Source organism: Podarcis muralis, chromosome 3 (genome assembly GCF_964188315.1).
Source record: "Podarcis muralis chromosome 3, rPodMur119.hap1.1, whole genome shotgun sequence".
Classification (NCBI taxonomy): Eukaryota; Metazoa; Chordata; class Lepidosauria; order Squamata; family Lacertidae; genus Podarcis; species Podarcis muralis.
In genome coordinates, this window is record NC_135657.1 from 105,890,052 (window position 1) to 105,911,735 (window position 21,684).

The 21,684-nt window shown below is 42.0% G+C and overlaps 1 protein-coding gene across 2 annotated transcripts in view; it reads left to right on the plus strand.

Moving 5' to 3' along the window:
• ESF1 (ESF1 nucleolar pre-rRNA processing protein) overlaps window positions 1-13,354 on the plus strand; it is a 32,540-nt gene extending 19,186 nt beyond the window's left edge. For both annotated transcript variants that reach the window (XM_028722255.2, XM_077926441.1), the window contains exons 10-14: window positions 4,040-4,161; window positions 6,775-6,865; window positions 11,218-11,285; window positions 11,733-11,879; window positions 12,340-13,354. In XM_028722255.2, coding sequence (XP_028578088.2) covers window positions 4,040-4,161; window positions 6,775-6,865; window positions 11,218-11,285; window positions 11,733-11,879; window positions 12,340-12,621 — 710 coding nt within the window. In that variant the 3' untranslated portion in view covers window positions 12,622-13,354. The remainder of the gene's footprint in view (window positions 1-4,039; window positions 4,162-6,774; window positions 6,866-11,217; window positions 11,286-11,732; window positions 11,880-12,339) is intronic.
• The last annotated feature ends 8,330 nt before the right edge of the window (window positions 13,355-21,684 follow it).

The following is a 21,684-nucleotide window of genomic DNA, read 5'->3' on the forward strand; positions in this document are numbered from 1 at the left end:
ATGGCTTGCATTATGGAGCAGCCACTCTGTGGCAGCTGTCAAAACCAGTTTTTAGACAAGGGCAGTTTCCATGTGAGTTGGGAACGTCTTAACACAAGGACTTTCACAGCCAGTCTCATGTGGAGAAAAAGAAGGAAGGGGAATGAACAGTGCCTGTCAGTTCTCCACACTCCATGTCTGTGTTCTGTTCTTGTTTATTTATTAAGAGATTTATATCTTACCCTTCTGCAAAGGTATTTCTGTCCTTGCAGTGGCTCACAAACCATGAAAACATGGTCCACAGTGTGCTTCTCTGCAGTGGTGGTTTGCCGTGGGGAGGCTCTGCATGCAGTTCATTATCTTCAGTTCCACTGAATTTTCAGTATGAAGAGTTAAATAAGAAAGTTTTGTGACTGTGTGCATTTTTAAATCGATGAACATAGGGATATATTGTGCCTCCTTCAGCCTCTAAGCATATGTTCTGTTTGCTCTAAACAGCTCATTTTATTTCTTATGCTTTTTGTATATTGTCACCCCTTAGACAATCACATTTGTTCTTGGAAAGTTATTTGGCTGGCTGTTTCTAAGACAATCTAATCTGTGGAGGAAGTTCAGTCCCTTTCTGGTTTCATGAAAAGGCTGTTCCTTCCACTCCAACTTTTCCAGATGGAGCAATTGATTTCATTTTCTAAGCAGTTGATTAAGAAATCTGGAAAACTCATTCAGTTTATTTATTTATTTTCATTTGAAGTATTTATATCTGTCTGTCAATCCAGCGATCTCATTCTGGGTAGTAGTCACTCAATAAAACAACCACAACAAGGTGATAAAGATCACAATAGTACATTTTTTAAAAACCACTATTTCCATATATCTCACATGAACACACATATCAGTCTGTTTCCAAAATTATTAACAGCTGAAGACACCCATCTTTCCCCTGGCCTTTGACATCTCGCATATCTTTTTATGGGATCCACTTCATTCTCTTGGTTGTAATTTCTTTTAGCTGATTTTGATACTGCATTTTAAAAATTGTTGTAACCTGCTATGGGACCATATGATGAAGGGTGGGTGATAAAATACTATTACTACTAATAACATTAGTACTGATAATAATAATAATAATAATAATAATAATAATAATAATAATAATATTTAGTATATTTGCAGTTGTCAGAATATTGTGTTATATAAGGATAGTATATGATCTCAGTGATGTATGGAAGTGAGAGCTGGACCATAAAGAAGGCTGATCACCGAAGAATTGATGCTTTTGAATTATGGTGCTGGAGGAGACTCTTGAGAGTCCCATGGACTGCAAGAAGAACAAACCTATCCATACTGAAGGAAATCAGCCCTGAGTGCTCACTGGAAGGACAGATCCTGAAGCTGAGGCTCCAATACTTTGGCCACCTCACGAGAAGAGAAGACTCCCTGGAAAAGACCCTGATGTTGGGAAAGATGGAAGGCAGAAGGAGAAGGGGACGACAGAGGACGAGATGGTTGGATAGTGTCTTCGAAGCTACCAGCATGAGTTTGACCAAACTGCGGGAGGCAGTGGAAGACAGAAGTGCCTGGCGTGCTCTGGTCCATGGGGTCACGAAGAGTCGGACACGACTAAACGACTAAACAACAACAACAACATATGATCTCAGTGGAATTCAGTAAAAATGTAATTAAAGGGACATGATAGTTTTGGTCTTAGGTGAAAAGGCAGTGTGTCCTCCTGGATGTCAGAATTATTATTTTTCCCTGTGCTGGAAAAAGCATTACACTGCTAGCACAACACGACACGCCGCGTTTAAGGTTCTGTTTAGAAAAACAGGAATTGTAGCTGTAGCATTTAAACTTGGAAAAGAAAGTTTTGGCTGTGCATGCAGTTCCATCGTTTACCGGTAAATGATCTCTTCGAACCTCGTTAAGATTTTTTAAAAATTACTTGTTTCTAAGCTAAACCTTAGAAATAGAGATCTGGCCCTCTGTTTAATGGCCATTATAAAGAACTGTGTGTGTTGGTTCAAATGTAACACCAAACCTTGCTAGTTTGAAGTCTTGGTTTGCAGGGTCATGGCAAACCATAGTTTGTCAGTTCAGGTGTAACTGCAAACTGGTTAGCACTAAACTATGTTTAGTATCAAACCATGGTTTGGCATTATGTCCAAACAGTGTGCATGTGTGTAAATGTAAAAGAGCGCACTCTTGGATCAAAAGTTGCTACACTCTACCAGCCTTTCTTCTACCCCAGCTTCAGCTCTTCATTTTGAAGGCTCTAAACCCTCAGGAGCAGATTTTCAGGGGTACAAGGGGCTGCAGCAGAAAACTGGACAAGAGAGTGTGTAGAAGATAATACATTTAATGATAGGTAACTTGAATTTTAGAAGAAATTGATTTATGCTCTTTTCCAGTGTCTTGTAACTCAAGTAGTATGCTATTCCATGGGATATGGGTTTTTTTATTTTTTGGCCTTATGAAGTCGTCATTGGATGGGGCTGGGGGAAGAGGGTGTTTCTTTCAATCAAACATTTCAATATGATATGCAACTTTTTCTAGCTGTTGACAGGTCTGGGAATGTTACCCTTATAGATTTCTTCTTGTGCACAAAGATGACGAAAGGGAACTAGAGAGATGACAATCTCAAGTTAGTGGGCTGATGATTTCAACTCCCTCTGGGAGTATACAGTGGTAGAGGATAGCAATATCATCATCTTTTGATCTTTCTGTTCTTGCAGCTGCTAATGAAAATTAATATAAGAAGAACTTGATAAATTCTGTCTGCCTATCTATTCTGACTAATTTGCACTTGATTTTAGTAATAGCCACTTTATTTAAATTTCTCTGATTTTTCTAAAATAATTCTTAAATAACTAAATTAGTGCTTTGAATCTTGGATTTCCTGTTATACCAGAAGCCTTCTGTCTCTCATTTATCTATTGCCCCAGTCTAGCCCAAGTAACTGTAAAAGTATAATAAACAAATAGACCTAACCTTCAAAATGTGATAAATACATACTAAAGCACCATCAAAGAAATGGATAAATTAAAAACAACAGAGCAGATTAAATAATTTTAGCAGCCTGCATATAAATCTGTTGTTAACTGTCAAGAGCAGCTCTTTAATTTGCGCCTCGATGACAAGGGGTAGGTGTCCATCAGTGCAGCCTCCAGAGCAATGGTTTCTCAAACTTTTTGGGTGGCAGAGCATTTTTCAAGAGAAAAATTAGTCATGGAGCACTATCATCACCCTTATGCCAAAGTCACGTATGTGCATTTTTTGCTATTTTTACCTAACTGTATTTTTCAAGTTGTTAGTCTATATCTAGAGCACTTTGCATTTTTGCATTTGCAATCAGAAGTGGGCTTCCACAGTTTCTGAGCACAGCCCCAAGTAGAGCCAACCAGCTGGCCTTGAAATGAAATATAATGTGACTCACAATTTCTAGATCTTAAACAAGCAAAAAGGATTGCAGTTCTTCCCAGCTGGAGTAGAGGAAGGCCAATCTTGGCTACAGTTGCAGTTTGAGCTTCCAGATTCAGCTGCACATCCAGGGGCACTTCAAGACTATTGATGGAGGACAAGAAAAGCTCCGTCTCAGTTGTTAGGGATGCCCCTGCCATATTCATTGTCCATTTTTCTACAGTACAAAAACTGCTAGAACTGGGGGAGGGAGAAAGTGTGCACACTAGCTGTTAACTCCATATTAGAGACTCCAGCCTTTCATAATGGCGCCGTGTGTGTGTAGATAGATAGATAGATAGATAGATAGATAGATAGATGATAGATAGAATAGATAAGGTGATGAGATGGCATTCTGCAGAATTCCTCAAAGGAACGTACTGGAGAGACAGAGAAATGTTGCTTGTCACTACCCACTGAGACATTGCTGCTAAGTAAGAATGAAGTCCCGTCTCTCTAACCCCTCAGTTGGTTCACCAGTAGTATTTTCTGATTTGCTATTTGGACAGTAGCTTCATGCGGGTGTGATGTTTATCTGCCTCCAGATTTTCAGATACAGGTATTGAGCTAACTTGGCTACATGTATTTTTCTGATTTACCTCAGGACTTAAAGAAAGCGCTGAAGAAATGGTAAGAAACAAGTTGGAAGGGAAGGATGCGCTGACACCATGGGAACAGTTTCTGGATAAGAAGAAAGAGAAAAGGAAACTGAAGAAAAAGCAGAAGGTAGTAAAGACTTTAATCAAGTGTCCTACAAATGTACTTTCTTTAGGGGAACCCTTTTCCAGGGTGACTCATCTGTCAAGGAATGGCTGCATGTATAGCTTGGAAAGCCAACACAACCTTTGGGGCTGCTCATGGCAAGAGGAGATTAGTAACAGTGGATGCAATGTTATCTTCAGAGAAACTTGATATTAATTAATTTACAATTTTTCTATCATACCCTTCGAAAAATGATTTCCAGAGCAGCTGCAGACATTGTACAGCAAAAACTAATGTTATAAAATAACAAAAGTAAAAGCAGCAGCTTAAAAAGCAAACTTATATGCCAGTTCAACTCAGTGTGAGCCTCTCAGAGAGGGCATTTCACAAGCAAGTTGGCATTGCTGAAAAGGCTCAGCTCCGTTGCCATTCACTACATCTCAGCTAGCGGAGGCAGGCATGTTGAGTAGAGCATCTGGTACTGTCTTGCTGTACTGGCAGGTTCATGTGGAATCTTTCCCACTGTTGCTGAGGAACCCCTGATAAAAGCCTCAAAGGAACCATGAGTTCCCTGGAACACAGCTTTACAACTTGTGTTCTATTCCTCTTAGATACATTATTTTCAAAGTGCTTTAACAGAAAGCTTGAGAGTAGGCAAGTGATTGATCAAGGTAGCACTAAGTCATAACAGGCCTGAGCGCTTTTCATTGCCTTTGGCAGCCATGTGATTTATTTTTTTTAAAGTTGTGATTAAAGGAAAATAAGTGTATTAGCCTATCCAGAAAATCCTCCTTTGATCCTGTGTCCTTGATAAGTTCTGCATTGCTAAAGGGAATGGTCATTCTTGCTGAAATATCATGTTGGAGCTGCCAAGCCTTGGATGAGAATTGTAGCTTTGTCCAAAGTCTTAAGTGGTGAGCAAATTTTGCCTGCAGAATTTTAAAAGCGTATCTCTAACGCTGGGAAAGTCTTCAAAGAAATATACATTTTGGGTTTCTTTTGGAAAACTAATGACAGTGTCCCCATGATGATAGACTTTTCTTCATTGTTCCTCTAAAGTCAACAAGAGGGGTGCCAGACATTGCTTAATTTTGAGGCTGGCCTTTTATTACTCTGAGAGTGTTGACTCCATATGGATGTCCATTATTTCTGAATATGTCAGCCAAGGAATTCTGTTGAACAGACAACTGTGCTTCGGAGTACATTTATTTTGGAGATGCTGATCTCACAATTCTAATAGGTTATTTTTTTGTAAGACAATTCTGTGTTGGATCAGCGATTGTTGAAAATGTAGCATTTGCCCCAGACATTGCACACATGGTTATGACCTTGGGTTCAATGTCTTTATTAGAAGTTCATTGATTATTTTTCTTGTTTGCCTCATTGAATCCTAATTTTTTATTTGCTTTATCGCATTAATAACCTGCACTTCCTACAAGGAAGAACAAGGCATTATAGAGAGATTTTATCTCATCATATTATCCTCATAACTTGTCTTGGAAGAGAGGTTAGGCTGAGAGATTGTGATTTCCTTTTTAGCCCACACATTGATCTTGAAGGTCAAGTTTGAAGTTGCACCCGAATTTCTCATAACACACCCACTGCTTTACTCTTCCATATATTCTCTTTGTAATTATCCTAAACATAAGTCAAATGATATATGTCTCCAGCTACTCTCTAAAGAGTGGTCTGGGAATCTTTGGCCTTCCAGATGTTGCTGAACTATTAGCCATGCTTGCTGGGCTGTTTGGAGTTGTAGTAACTTCTGCTACAAGTGCTTTCTCCAGGGCAACTATTGCTGAAGGTTTGGTAATACAGTGATGCCCCGCAAGACGAATGCCTCGCAAGACGAAAAACCCGCTAGACGAAAGGGTTTTCCGTTTTTGAGTTGCTTCACAAGACGAATTTCCCTATGGGCTTGCTTCGCAAGACAAAAACGTCTTGCGAGTCTTGCGATTTTTTTCGCTCCCCCCCCCCTTTTTCTAAGCCGCTAATAGCCTTTTAGCCGCTAAACCACTAATAGCGCTAATCCGCTAATAGGGTTGCTTCGCAAGACGAAAAAACCGCTAGGCGAAGAGACTCGCGGAACGGATTGTTTTCGTCTTGCGAGGCACCACTGTACTTATCTTCCAGCTCTATCCAGCTAGCAGTGGCTTCTATACAGAAAGGTACAGCGGGTGCTACTTGTTTAGGAACAATTGTTGATCACTAGGAGAAGGTTAGTAACAAATGGTACCTCTTGTATGAGACAGCTGGAAGATAGATGTGTTCTTGCAAACACATTAGTTGCTTGTCTACTGCACGGCAGCTGCTCACTGTTGGAAGAGTTCTGAGGAAGGAAGAAAGAGCTATTCTCCATGATACCAATCACCCAAAAGTTAATAAAGCATTGAAATTTGTGTATGTGTTCATGTAATTGTTAATGAAGCCCATATTGATGCCTACAGTCCTATAGTGGCTTTGATTTCGGTGAAAGCAGCCATTTTAAATCACTTTCCTCCTGTGTTGCAAATATCCGCCCTGAGGTTACTCCTTGAAACTTTTATTTGGAAACTTTGTGTTTGTATATTACATTTACTTGTATTACTAATGCACTGCTGGTGTTTAACAACTGAAATGCAATGTGTTTTGTTTCAGGCGGCTGCTGACGAAACACTAACGGAAGATGAATGCCCATCTGATGTTGATTTGAACGACCCATACTTTGCTGAGGAACTTGGGAAAGCAGGTTAGATGTCATTTATTGTGAAAGGTGGTCAAGTAGATATCACATATTAGGATTTTCATAGAAATGTTGACAAACTCCCTTACCAAAGGCTCCTAAAGATCCTTCAGTCATAAGATGTGATGATGAACCCTTAGGAATCTAACCATGCTTGCTGATGAGGCTCTAAATGGATTGCAACCATGCAGCAGAATAATTTTGGTTCATTTTAGAAAGCTCAGTGAATGTCAGATCAGCATGTCATAGGAAGAAAGTGGCAAACGCATTTTCCAGTATATAATAAATTTTTGCCACACTTTCAGTCACTGTGTCACAAAGGATATTGAAAACAGGAGAAGTTATAGGAAAGAGCAACTAAAATGATCAGTGGATGGGTTGTATTTTTGCTTAGGAGGTGGTTAAGAAATCGAGGCATTTATAGGAAATTCTAAACTGAGAAGAGCTAGAGAAACTAGGCGGAGGAAATCCTTGAGAGTCAGGCAGCATTAGTAGGACAGGTAGAAAAAAAATACCGTCTTTTTCGCCCCATAGGACGCACCGGCCCATAGGACGCATCAAGTTTTTTGGGGGGGAAATAAAGGAAAAAAAATTATTTCCCCCCCAGGCACTTGTGGGGCCGGCAGCAGGGAGAAGCACTCTTCTCCCCGCAGCCTGCCTTCAGACCAGGTCCGGGGACAGCGGGAAGACGTGCTGCGCCTCCCAGCTGTCCCCGGAGCTTGCGGGGCAGGCAGCGGGGAGAAGCGCTCTTCTCCCCGCTGCCCACCTTCAGATCAGGTCCGGGGACAGCGGGGAGACGCGCTGCGCCTCCCCGCTGTCCCCGGAGCTTGCGGGGCAGGCAGCGGGGAGAAGCGCTCTTCCCGCCGCAGCCTCCAAACCACTTCGGGAGACAGCGGGATGGCGGCGTTCCGCCTCCCTCTGTCCCCCGACCTTGCGGGGCTGGCGGCGGGGTCTCCTGAAGCCTGGAGAGCGAGAGGGGTCGGTGCGCACCGACCACTCTCGCTCTCCAGGCTTCAGCGAAAGCCTGCATTCGCCCCATAGGACGCACACACATTTCCCCTTCATTTTTGGAGGGGAAAAAGTGCGTCCTATAGGGCGAAAAATACGGTAATACTTAGAAGCTTCTTCCTGTGTAATGTGTCCTGCTAGAGTGGCTGCCCAGTGAAGCATGAGAGAAGGAATGTCACCAGGATGGGAGGAGCAGGAACATTGAGTAGTTGTCATTTGCCAATAGTGGGAGAATATTAGTGCTTTTGAAGGGGAGATGTTAGGGAGGAATGTAGCCTCCAGGTCATCTGGCAAACTGATAAAATACTATTTTTAGGAAGCTAAAACATCGCACGAGGAGAGCCCCAATATTTCTCCCACCCTAGCATCAAAATTCAGTATAATTTTCCTTAGTGAGTGAAATGCCTTCTCTCCCCCATGCCCACCGCTAAATTGTGTTGCTTGAGTTTCCTTTACGATTTGATCAACTCCCACCTGTTAGCCTACCTATGTGTCTTCTGTCAAGCGAGTTGGGGTATGAGATTTTGACTTCTGCTTTGTAAAAATAGAGCATGATATAATGGCAATATGGGAAATACCTCCTAGTCCACCTCTCTTCTAAAGACCCCACCGCTGAATTCTAGACCACCATCTAGGGAAATAAAACAGGAGGAGAATTCACAGCTAAGTAAATTCTTATGTTCCTTCAACGTTGAGAAAAATAAACTATATATACCCTTCTGCAGTTGATAGGTGGTTGTACTATGTTACATTAAAGTAACCATTGTAGAACTGATCCTTACTGAAATAGTTCCTGACAATGAAAGCCACCATATTTCAAATAGCTATTTCTGGAGTCCCTAGCAAGATTTATAACTTCCTTTTGAAAAGCATTCCTCCATGCTGCTTCCATAAGCTTCTTTGGAAAATGCCCCCAAGGTTCTAAAGCAGTTTGCCCAGGAGGTGGCTTACAATTTAAAACAAGTCAAATCCCTATTAAACAGCCAAGTTAACTTAGACAGCTCTCCAGATTGTCGCTGAAAGTTTTGGGGCAACTGCAGATCTTTTCCTTAGGATGTTCTTAAATGCCCTAAGCAACACCCATTGAGTTTTATGAAACTAAGTGTTGTAGCTGGAATTTGAGCACATATATGCAGCTAATAATTCAAGTAATGCATTTTGTGTCTCTCTCTAACAATGTTTTAAAGGTTTCATTTAATGTTCAAATGCGTTTTAAGGTTTGAAAAAGCAATCTGCTGGCTGTGGAACATCAAGTAAAATAGCAAATTGCTACAACTCAGCCTGGCTCCAAGGCATTGCTATAAAATACTTTCATGACTGTTCCAACCTGATTATTAACTTTTCAGTAGTGAATTTATTTTTTCAGCAAAAGACAAAATGCATATTTCCTACTGGCCGATGATGGAAAACAAATTGAGAGCAATTGGGCCTGATTGGCCTATAAAACAAAGTTCATACAAACTGCAAGGGATTGTTACTGTTACGAACACATAATATATTTGTGTTTTATCATACCTGAACAGTTTTTTATAAGATGATTGATTTGATTGTTGTTCTCTTTTGATTCCTGGAAACGAAGTCTTGGAGACACATGCAGCATTGTGGTTTGCTTGTTTCAAAATGTTTCATGCCATAGGCAACTTCGACAGAAAAACATATTTCTTTGGGGAATTGGTTAGAATGAGTTCTGTGCATGGGGCTTTTACATAATGTATACTGCACATAATTTTAGAGGGGTGCCCCTTTCTTATGCTGCCTGGAGCGTGATTTGGGTTCTTCTTAATCGTATGACTGTGTTCACCTGTAACAATTAGTCAGACTTCCTTGTGCTCACTGCCCAGTCACTCTCACTTTACCTGGCATGAGTAACATAAAGAAACCAGGAATCCTTTGATTCCTGTTCTGCCTGACCAAAGGATGGTGGATGGGTTGTTACTCCCTAACAAAGCATGATCACTAGCCAACCTGAAACCATAGTTTGTTGTGGACTTAGTAATCATGACTTGCTAGGGAACAGTAAACCCCATTGCTTGGTTCAGAGATAATAGGGAGCCAGGGTTTCTTAAAACTTGTAGCTTTATTGTTTAACCTGCTCGCACTAGGGGAGGAGAGAAACTGGAAAAATCAGGCAGCACCCATGCTGCTTGTTTCAGATAAACCACATTAAGCCAGAAAGTCTCACTTATTGCTGTGTGAATGCAGCTTGTATGTGGCACACACTTAACTTCATATTTTAAAAGCTTGATTCTTTCAGAAGGAAACTGTTTCCTTTCCCCTAACAAGCACCTATTGGGAACCGGTAAATAAATATATCCTTTTGATTATGGGTTTTTAATTTAGATTTTAGAAATAAATCAATGCAGATTTTTGGACTCGTGGACACATTTTCAGTTTTGAAGAAATCCTGGAGGTCCTGGTCCTGAGATGGCTGCTGTGAGGCATGGCATAACACAAAATGGCTGTCATGGGGAGGGTGGCAGAACACAAAATAAGAGAGAGAACCACCCTTGGGAAGTCTGCCATGTCCTGCTGTCCCTAACTATGAAGATCACACACACTGATGCTGTTTCTTCCTACTAACAACAGGGAACATTCCTCAGTACCAGGAAAAATATAAAAGGTAGCTACACCACTCTCGTTGCAAAGAAATCCTTTAGAAGGTACCTGCACATTTCTCCCTATAACTTTCTTTCTAAGAGGGTTAGAGACTTGCTTCTTTAAAAAATGAAAGCTCGGATCTAGAACACCTGCACAGGGGCACCTCTGAAAACCTTCATGGTCCTCATGGTGCCTGTAGGCACCAGGTTGGCAACCGCCACTCTAACAACTACCTCTACTTGTTCATCGCTGGAAAAGGCATCTCTGTGTTGATTTCCAGCTGACTTTCCTCAAATAAATGCACCGTATTTTTCGCTCTATAAGACGCACCAGACCATAAGACGCACCTAGTTTTTGGAGGAGGAAAACAAGGAAACAAATATTCTGAATCCCAGAAGCCAGAACATCAAAAGGGATCTGGCTTCTGGGATAGCCTCTTGCTGTTCTGGCTTATGGGATAGCCGCGCACAGCCTCTCCAGGGCAGCGGGAGGAAGGCTCCCCCAAGAGAGCTCCACGCGGCTCTTTAAAGGGAGAGCTGAGCAGAGCCTCCCGCCTGCATTCGCTCCATAAGACGCACACACATTTCCCCTTTTTAGGAGGGGGAAGTGCGTCTTATAGAGCGAAAAATACAGTAACTGTCTTCTGCAGCGTGCATTCAGGAGAGTGTGCATACATTCTTGCAATGTCGCCAATCTGGTTACACCAGGATATTTAAAAACTTGCTTTTTATTTGTGTTGTGCTTATAATTAGATTCAAATAAGAAGTCCAAGAAAGAAGAAAATGCCCAAGAAAATGAAGATGACCTGGAAAAGCAGAAGGTAGTAGATTACATGCTGAAGTAGTATTAAGATTAGACATCGGAATGAAGGCCTGGGGTTAGGAGTGTTAACATTACTACAAAGTTGCATTGGGTGACAGAATGATTTGTTGTATTTGCCTTAAAAATGGAAACTACATGGTAATAAGTCTGCAAAAAGTAATGAGTTGCAAAAACAAACCATGAGATGGATGATCTAGTTTTGAAGTTTTTCTTTTATTGTTCACATTTATTAATTATGCTTATATATTGGTATTCCATTAGAAAGATCAGAGTGTCTTACTTGGGGGGTTGCTGGTAGGCTGTCATTCAGGCACCGATGAGGCAATTATAGCTCTTGCTATTATGCATTAGCAACCCAAACCTTTAGATGAGGCACAGAAACATCTGCAGCCCATATTCGGTGAAATGTTGTGCAAACAGATCCTATCTGTTTTGATTGTAACAGGCTGAAATGGCTCTGCTGGTGATGGATGATGAGGAAGATGAAAGGAGACACTTCAATTATGACAAGATAGTGGAGCAGCAGAACCTGAGCAAAAAGAAAAAGAAACTATTGGTGAAAAAGAAGGAACTGCTGACAGATGACTTCCAGGTAACACTACGGGCTTCCTCCTATTGAAGTCTAATAACAGTGCTAGTCATTTTGTGTTAAAGTAGATCAATAACTACATTACGATTTATGCAAAAACACATTTTATATCATTCTATCCAAAGGGACAGTTAAAGGATTGAGTTGCAGATCTTGAACTTGATGTCAGAAATCAAAAAAGTTTTACATCCTTTTTTGTGTTTATAAGGCGGGGGGGGGGGGTGTTTGCGGATATGCTATCTAGAAATTCCAAGGACTTTCCTGATGCCCAAATAATACCACCTTCCTGGAATGAAATAAACCTATTTTTGTATGGGTCAAAATTAATATTTAAAACAGGCTGTTGCATTTTCACATTTCCTTAAGATCTGGATTCTTGATTAACAACTATCCTGCAGGGCACATTTTTCTCCTACTTTTTTTTAGCTATTGCAGTTAAAGCATCCTCTCTTGCTCTTCGCAGGTTAATGTTGCTGATGCCAGATTCCAAGCCATGTATACCTCTCATTTGTTTAATTTGGATCCTTCGGATCCAAACTTTAAGAAAACAAAAGCAGTGGAAAAGATTTTGGAGGAGAAGGCTCGTCGAAGAGAACAAGGTTTTGCTGAGGCAGCTGGGGGAGGGAACAATATGGCAGAGCCTGCGGCCAAGAAATCCATAGATCCTGCATTGTCAATGCTAATCAAGTCCGTCAAGAATAAAACAGAACAGTTTCAAGCAAGGAAGAAACAGAAAGTCAAATAAGCAGAGCTCAAACATTGAAGGTGGAAACTGGACTTCTCAAGAAATCAGAGTTGATGTTAATTTACAGGTGAAGACCAAACTTTTCTGCTAATTCAGATTTAAATTCTAGCAAAAATATCTGCCAAATGATTTTCGGACAAGGTCACCTTAAAAAATACATGTAACATAGCCAAATATAGTTCAGACAATTTGGTTTCATAAAAAAACACCAGACCTTTAATTCTGTCCATAGATGCAAGGGAGAGCAAGGTTTTAAATCACTCTCCAACTTGCCATCAGAAGACAGCGACATGGTGGGAGGGCTTGGCAGTGTACTCCTGCTCTCTTTCGTGTGATTGTTTATCGTGCGTTCAGACAGAATTCTCCCGATAGGACTCAAGTCTTTGCCACTTTTATAACAGGCAGCTGATAACTGATGTTTGAGAGGTGGTATAAGCCCAGTATGGGGAGCCTTTGGCCCTACTTATGTTGCTGAACTGCAAGTCCCACCACTCCTGGCCATTGGCCATGCTTGCATGGGCTGATGGGAGTTGGATGTAGTTCAGCAACCAAATGGTTCCTCATCCTTGTTAGACAAGGGTTCCCCTCCCCCCCCCCCATAATGGTGTACTGAATATTTTGCAGCTGCAAACTTGTTAGCAAAATGGATTAACTGAAAACATGGTATGACTGCCTTGAATGTATGATTTGTACAACTGTAAATAAAAACACAATTATTGGTTCGTTTTAATAACGCTTGTGCTCGTCTGTTCTTAAAGATTTACGATAGTTGCAAAATTTATAGTGCTATGTCATTTTTGATGTTTGTAAACATGAAACTTAGGCTAAAATTGGGGAAATACGTGCTTTGACACATTTTGATTCAGTTTTTTTTTTTTTTTTAAAGCAATTTAAAGACCTTTAATGCCATGGTAGTGCCAGATAACTGTATGAGAATAGAAGGATTTGGCATTCAGGGAAGGCCATCTCCTTTCAATATACAGATCTGCAGGGCAGGTGCTGCCGTGCAATTCTACAGGCGTATGTGACTGTGTCATGACACAGTATGAAATAAAAAGAATACCCCTTCTGCGCTTTGACCATTATATGTTCCCTTTGCTTGAAATCACCAGGTGCTCATCTCCACGGAAGAGACTTCATTTTCTTACTGCATGTAATTGGTTGAGCAATGAATCCATTGGTGAAATTGGAACATCTAATTGATTCCCCCTAATCCCCTTAGCAGGCTTGGCAGCCAGCCCAAAGATGCAGGCCCTACTACTCTCCTGACTATTCTCCTTGCTACTTTCACCTCTTCAAATAAATGGCAGCTGCCATTCTTGGGTCATGACAGGTCTCCATTGCTGCAATGTTCTCTCACCCGAATCATGCCACGGTCATCATAGGAGAGTGCTCTTGTAATGGAGCTACACAACCATTTAGTTAACAAGGCTGAAACCCCCCCCCCCCCCCGATTTGTTTTTTCCCCTGGATCTTCTCCGAAACAATATGTAAGGGTTCAGTTCAGTACAGTGCTTAGGACCAAGCTAGATTATTTATTTAGGATGATACCCAGGAAGGAATCTGTTAGCAGATTTTCAGGAGTTCATTCTTGGTGCTCATCCCGAGCAGATTTTGGAGAGCACAAGTTCCTCCCAACTTTTCCCTTTACTGGAATGGCAATTGGCTTGTTCTTATCCTCAGGCTACAAGTGTCAAAGGGAAAGTGAAGGTGTGTAGCAGAGAATGCTTCAAAGCAATTTGTGGTTAGGAATAATTTGCATTTAGAAAGAATGAAAGGGCCAGGGCCTCATTCTCCTGCCCTTAGTGATGCTACCAGGTCGAAAAGAGCCATTATCCTTGCTTTCCTACAGAGGCCCAGCTCACACTTCCAAGACTACTGCTCATGTATGTACAGGTAAGCTGTTGTGCTGCGTTATTGTGAATGAAAAATGGCAGAGTTACTAGCACTCATGTTTTCTTCATTACCTAACTCCTTGTACTAACATTGCCCAGTTGGACATCCCAACTGGAGCTGAATCTTCTGTCCATGGTACAGTATATCTCTTTTGGCATGTTCGGAATGGGGGTGTGTGTGTAGGCAGGGCAAATAGCCATATATGACATGATTTGGTTTCAAGTGTGCTCTGAAATCACACCTTTTACAGCTCACAGTGGAGTGCTTGGAAGATTTCATTTTAAAAAGCATTGGCTTATGGAAACTCCTGGGCAAGGTTTAATCATTTGTATCTGAAATACGAGCATGTTGGAGCAGCCACAGATATTTGGACTTGGCTAACTTACAATTTATTTGGAACATTTTCATGGCAAAGCTATCGGAAGAAACTTTATTCCGAGGAAATGCATAAAACACACTTGATTTACATTCCATGCACCGTAAAAAGTCCTTGTCCTCATGGGAATTTGAAGAGCTCAAGCTGCCTTTCACTATTGGTTTTTGCCACTTCTCTCTTCTTTTTTCTGCATTACACATATAGTTGAGGTGGTTTTAAAAGAATAAAGCAATCAACAATAGAATAAGAGTTCAAATGATCTGTAACAATTTACTACACAGCAGGAGTTAAGAAAAGCAATATTATTGAAAGACCTGCTAAAATAAAGCCATCTTTGCTTTACTAGTAAACAGTGATTGGGCCAGGCTTAGGTGCTCTATAATATTTTGGATAAAACAACCCCAAATGCTTAATCTTTAGTACTCATCCACCCAATAGCAGTCATGAATGCTCCCTTCATAGTAACCCTTTTGTTATAGCACCCACAGTGCACTCTGAAGATTTAAAATTTTTTGACAACAACTGATATTTCTGATGGCAGGTATAGTTATCAGGTGGATTTCAGAAGCCTATACACACTGAGGAAACTTTGCAATAATACCAGGAAGCAGCAGGAGTCAGGAAAACGTCATTTGCGAACAACCAATCAAGAACTTAGCATAGCAGCTAGGATTTGCTAACATAGGTAATGCTAAGGTTTCAACTAGTTCCTACTGAGCTATAGAAGGAGCCACACCCAGAGAGGGGAGTTTTTATTGCAGGCATAACATGTCTCTCAGACACAGGCCCCCACCCCCACCCCACACACTACAGCTGGATGCTAGAAAAGAGTCTCCGAGATGGGAGTGAAATTCTTTGGCATCCTCAGCTAGGCGAAGTGGTTATTGAAATATTCTGCTCCCAGGCCATTTGGGGCTTTGGAGGTCAAAACCGGCAACTTTCTCATCTTTCAAAATGCTAGCTGGGTGGTTGTCTTCGTTTTGTGTTTAGCCTCTATTAACATGGGGTCATGAAGAGTCGGACACAACTAAACGACTAAACAACAACAAACCTTAAAGGAGATCAGGAGAAATTAGTAAAAGTTTATAACCTGGTGTCAAATCACTGCAAGAGGCAGTCTACAGAGTTTTGCTCATCTCTAGAGCTGGAGGACTTGTGAGCAGCCTATTTTGGACTGGTTATTGTTTTGTGTGTATTTGGGGATTTGATTCCTTCAAATTGAAGGCAGGTATGTTGGGTTTGGGGGACATGGGTGGCGCTGTGGTCTAAACCACTGAGCCTAGGGCTTACTGATCAGAAGGTCGGCGGTTGAAATCCCCACAATGGGTTGAGCTCCTGTTGCTCAGTCCCAGCTCCTGCCAACCTAGCAGTTCAAAAGCACTAAGTGCAAGTAGATAAATAGGTACCGCTCTGGCGGGAAGGTAAACGGTGTTCCCGTGCGCTGCTCTGGTTTAGCCAGAAGCAGCTTAGTCATGCTGGCCACATGGGGACAAACGTTGGCTCCCTCGGCCAGTAAAGCGAAATGAGTGCCGCAACTCCAGAGTTGTTTGCGACTGAACTTAACTGTCAGGGGTCCTTTGCCTTTACTATGTTGGGTTTGGGGTTCACTTCACTGAGGTTAAGGATCCTCGTATCAACATTATTGGGGGGGGGCTGTTCAAATTTGGTTCACCCACTTTAAAGAGCATCTTCATCCCTGTAGTAAATAAATTAGATAGATTTGGAAGAGAACTGTCTAGCACAAAGAAGCAGCAAATTGGTTTTAAAATTGCCCTGTTATTGTTAGTCTGGTATGCATATGCTTAGTCCAACAGAAAATCAAAAGTTGCCAGTTGTGCTTTGAACTGTCACAGGGGAAATAAAGTTTGGGAGAAGGATGATGTGCTACCTCTCTCTCTACTTCTGTTTCTCTGTGTACTGGGCCTGTTAATTAATCCCCCTAGGTATGTGGATGTGTGGGTTTTTTTGCTATTATTTTAAATCATTCCAAAATTCAGCCAACTTTCATTCTCTGTGTGTGCTTATTCTATCCTCACTTTATATGGACAGCTTGTATTTGTTTATGTTTGCTCACATGTAGCCAACTGAATAGATTCTTGGGTTGTATCTACATGACCGTCTCTTCCTCCCCTCTCCCCAGAGGCCCAAAGCAAGGGATCTTGTTGGGTTTAATGCTCTCTAAAGATATCTCAGCATATCACATGTGACTTACATCACAATGATCTAATGTCAGTTTGCAGTATGAATACATCCATTGCGATGTAAGTTTGCAGTATGGATACACCCATTGTGATGTAAGTTTGCAGTATGGATACACCCATTGTGATGTAAGTTTGCAGTATGGATACACCCATTGTGATGTAACACATTGAACAGCATTCCAGGAGGTCTGATTAAGTGCAAGGAGACCAAGTAGCAGGTGAGAAGGAAAGTGGTTCTTAGGCCATTTGGGCTCGGGAACTGTTGTCTTCCATAGGTGGGAGATCTGCTGTTCTTCAGATTCCTTGTTATTCTTCAGGAGCTATGTTTACAGCCTCAAAGTCCTAGCAACCCTGACTTAGATGAGATTTGTGGCCATCAGGTCAACAAAGATTCAGCATGGTAGGTACCATTTTATTGAACATGTACCCCGACACACCTTCATCCCCAACCATAAAGAGGAAGATTCTTGTTTGTTTGTTAAGTCAGGAAACAGAAAAAAGTAGTGGCTACATAGCTCTATTAATGAATTTGTTTAAAGCTCAGTAAAAAGTAACCCTGTGTGTGCGTGCATTTAAAAGGTGAATTAGTATCAAGCCATTTCCAAGGTTGGCAGCCATAGTGGTGATTGCTGAATGTGTAAGTCAGGCACTTAAAGATCTTATGTTACAGGTTGGAACCACAAGAGGTTTTGATTTATTTAATAACACAAAGAAAAAGATCAGACAAGCAGAGATAAACAGGCATGCATGTTTTTTATTATTTCTGCCCTCCAGAATTAAATTTATTATTTCCAATCAACAGCGACAGTTGGTTTTTATTCCCTTTCATATTCCTGTAGCCTCCAAAAATAACATAGCTAAGCCATGCTGACACATAGTTTAAATAAACAGGGCTATTGAAGATTTTTTCTTTAAAAAACAAAACAAGAAAACGAGCAGCTGAAAATGTTACAGTACCTGTCAACCTGAATTTTATCTTTAGTTATATTATAGTTTTACTTTAAATTACAATAATTGTGTTTTATGTTCACTTTAAATGTTCACACTTCATTTAATTATTATTATTTAATACTTGTTATATAACTGTGATTGTTATCAGAATCCCTACTATAACAGCCAAATGGTTTTCAAAAGATTTGATAATATGGTAAGTTGAACTTAAACTTTTTGTCCTAGTAAACTCTTGTATGTTGATGTTTCCCTATGAAGCCACAAGACCGTAGGAGAAATTTGTCAATGGACAGATACCAACCATACATGTAGTTGTCGCTTTGTTGATGGAATATAATTAAGATTTCTTAATAATTTGCACAGCTGGGGTACTGGGTCATGTATCTCTGAATCCTCTTGGTTATTTCCAAGCTGCTTTTCATGCTGTGACAAGAGAATGAATACTATGGGCCTCTTCAGAAAAACCGTACATTCATTCAGTGAATGCTGTTGCCCTGATGTATGGGCAGCCAACGGCATCTGTACAAAGACCCAGTGTGGTGCAGTGATTAGAGTGTTGGACTAGGACTTGGGAGAACAGGGTTCGAATCCCTACGTGGCTATGAAGCTCAATGGATGACCCTGGGCTTCTCAGCCTGACCTACCTCACAGGGTTCTTGTGGGGAAGAAATGAAGAGCTAGAGAACCAGGCAGGCCATCTTGAGCTCCTTCGAGAAAGAGGCAGGATAAAAATGCAAATAAATAAATAGACTACAGGCACAAAAGGGGATGGGAATCTGGCAAAGTGATCTGTGCAGGGGCATCACATAGGTGGGCCCCATGTGAGGTTGATTTCCCTACTGTGGTACCTCAGGTTACAGACACTTCAGGTTACAGGCGCTTCAGGTTACAGACTCCGCTAACCCAGAAATAGTACCTTGGGTTAAGAACTTTGCTTCAGGATGAGAACAGAAATCATGCGGCGGCAGCGGGAGGCCCCATTATCTAAAATGGTACCTCAGGTTAAGAACAGTTTCAGGTTAAGAACGGACCTCCAGAATGAATTAAGTTCTTAACCCGAGGTACCACTGTACAGAAGTTAGTCTACTAAGTACCATCCATTATCAGGAAAGATATGAGCTGCGTCTTTGGCCTCTTCCCTCTTGTGCTTTGACTGAGCCAGGAGAAGAATATAATAGTCCCCCAAAACTTTGCCCCCAAACTATTGTACTGTAGAAGGCAGAATGCCCCCAAGCCCTCCATTGATTTTTGCTTTTCCTTCAGGAATTGTGCTGGTATATCCATTTCGTATGTTATCTGAAATATACTCAGAGTCGAGAGTGGATTTCATGAACTTTATTCAGCTCATAGTGGTGAGAAGGAATGAAAGTCCCCCCAAAGTATCTGCTTTATATACATTATTTACACAATGGGCTGCACATGATTGGCTAATTCCGGAATTCTCCTGTAGGCCAATCAGGTTGTGGATTCACTTCCATCTGGAGCTGGATTGGGTGGCTCCTGCAGACCAATCAGACTGCTGCATTCTGAATCCTATTGTTCTAGGACCAATCAGACTGCTGCATTTTGGATCCTATTCAACTCAGTACATAACACTATCTGTATGCAATGAGCAGGGTATACAGCAGGAGTTGGAAATGTGCAGTCTTCCAAACATTTTGGGACTCCAACTCCCATCAGCCCCAGTCAGCATAGCCCAGGGGTCTGCAACCCGCGGCTCCGGAGCCACATGTGGCTCTTTTACACCTTTGCCGCGGCTCCGGGGCGGATACTAGCGAGGGGAGGAGGCGCATTGTGCGCCCCAACACTCCCCACTGTGGCGGGCGCTGTACTGGCTGTGACATCTCATGGGGGCGGTGCGTGCGTTAGTCCTGACGTCACCTTCCCGCCCGCTGTCAGATCGGAGGGCAGCGGCGCGCATGCTTTAAATGTCGCAATGGTTTTGCGGCTCCCAGTTTCCCCCCCCTTCAGAAACGGGTCCAAGTGGCTCTTTTTGTCTTAAAGGTTGCAGACCCCTGGCATAGCCAATGGCCATGGGTGATCAACGGAGGCCAGCAACATCTGGAGAGCCACAAGTTCCCCATCCCTGTTGCAAGGGCTAGTCACAGCATCTCCCTTCCTACTCCTACACATTCCCAAAACCAAGAATCATCTCGTGGGCATGCTGAGAATCAGAGGGCGGCTTGGCGTACCTGTATCTGATGCATGAGACCACAAATCCTTCCCTTCTCTCTTGAGGGGAGGTGATTTGTGGGGGCATTCTCAGCAACAAATATAGTAGCATGAAAATTGAGCGCTGGACTGTCAGACGTCCTGCGGTTAGATGTTTCATACATGCAGCCGTTCTTGCTAATGTCAGTGGGTGGAAATAAAGGAGAACTCCAGCCTCAAGCATTTTCATCTCTCTCCCCCCCCTTTTTTTTCTGGCTTGGCCCTAGTACAGAGCTAGAGTTGCGAAAGCAAGGGGCAGAGCAAGATCACATTTTACATTGCCATGCTGCGGTTCGTGCACTGGAAGGACTAGCGAGTGGGTGTTAAGACAACTGGGAGCTATAAAGAATGCGATTCTGGCTGATCCGGGGAAGCAGGCTGAAACGTTTTGGTCATGTTGAGAAGGCGACTAGCTGAAGAAAGCATTTTGTGCTGGCAGGATACCAGGCAAGGGACCCTTTCATGTAGAGAAGGAGCAGCTCCGAACAGACATGTCCTCCAGGCCTTTTAAAGCTGCTGGAAAGGATCAAATTTTTTTGCTTTTGGTAACAAGTGAGGGACTCTGCCTGCCCCCACTGCTGGTTTTGCTCTCTTCATTTCATTGTCTTTCTAGCCTGCCCTGTCTCCAGTGAGTTCCAATTTAAAATTAATGCAAAAAGGATCCAACAAAATTTGAGGGAGCTAAACCAGATGTTTAACAAAAACACACGAACCTCACACTCATCCCAAGGCCAACCAAATATGGCCACACCAGCACCCCTTGTGTTATTTCTCATTATTTGAGGTAGCACCCCTATCTTCAAACATACTGTAGATGCAGGGAGGTGATCGACCTGTGTCGGGGTCATAGCATCTTTGGACTGAAGATGGAGGCTCACAGGAGTTAGTGCTCCTCCACAGAAATATAAGAAATTAATCCTTTACGCATAGACAACAAGCATGCCAAGGAGAGGGAAGGGCTAGAACCTGTCTCTTTCAGAGGTAGTTTCCCAAGGTGAGATTATGTTTTTGTATGGAAGAACAAGTTTTTGTATGGAGTTATTTCTACTCCCTCCAGCTGTTCACATCTGCACAGATTCAATTCATTTTGGTTTGTGCACACAGCAGAGGGTGTTGACCTGACAGGGATTATCTCAACCCCATGCAAAGGCCATGTGGCTAAGGACAAATTAGGAACTACAGTGGTACCTCGGGTTACATACGCTTCAGGTTACAGACTCCGCTAACCCAGAATTAGTACCTCAGGTGAAGAACTTTGCTTCAGATGAGAACAGAAATCGTGCTCTGGCAGCACGGCGGCAGCAGGAGGCCCCATTAGCTAAAGTGGTGCTTCAGGTTAAGAACAGTTTCAGGTTAAGAACGGACCTCCGGAACGAATTAAGTACTTAACCTGAGGTACCACTGTACAGTCTGTGTGAAGCTAGTTTG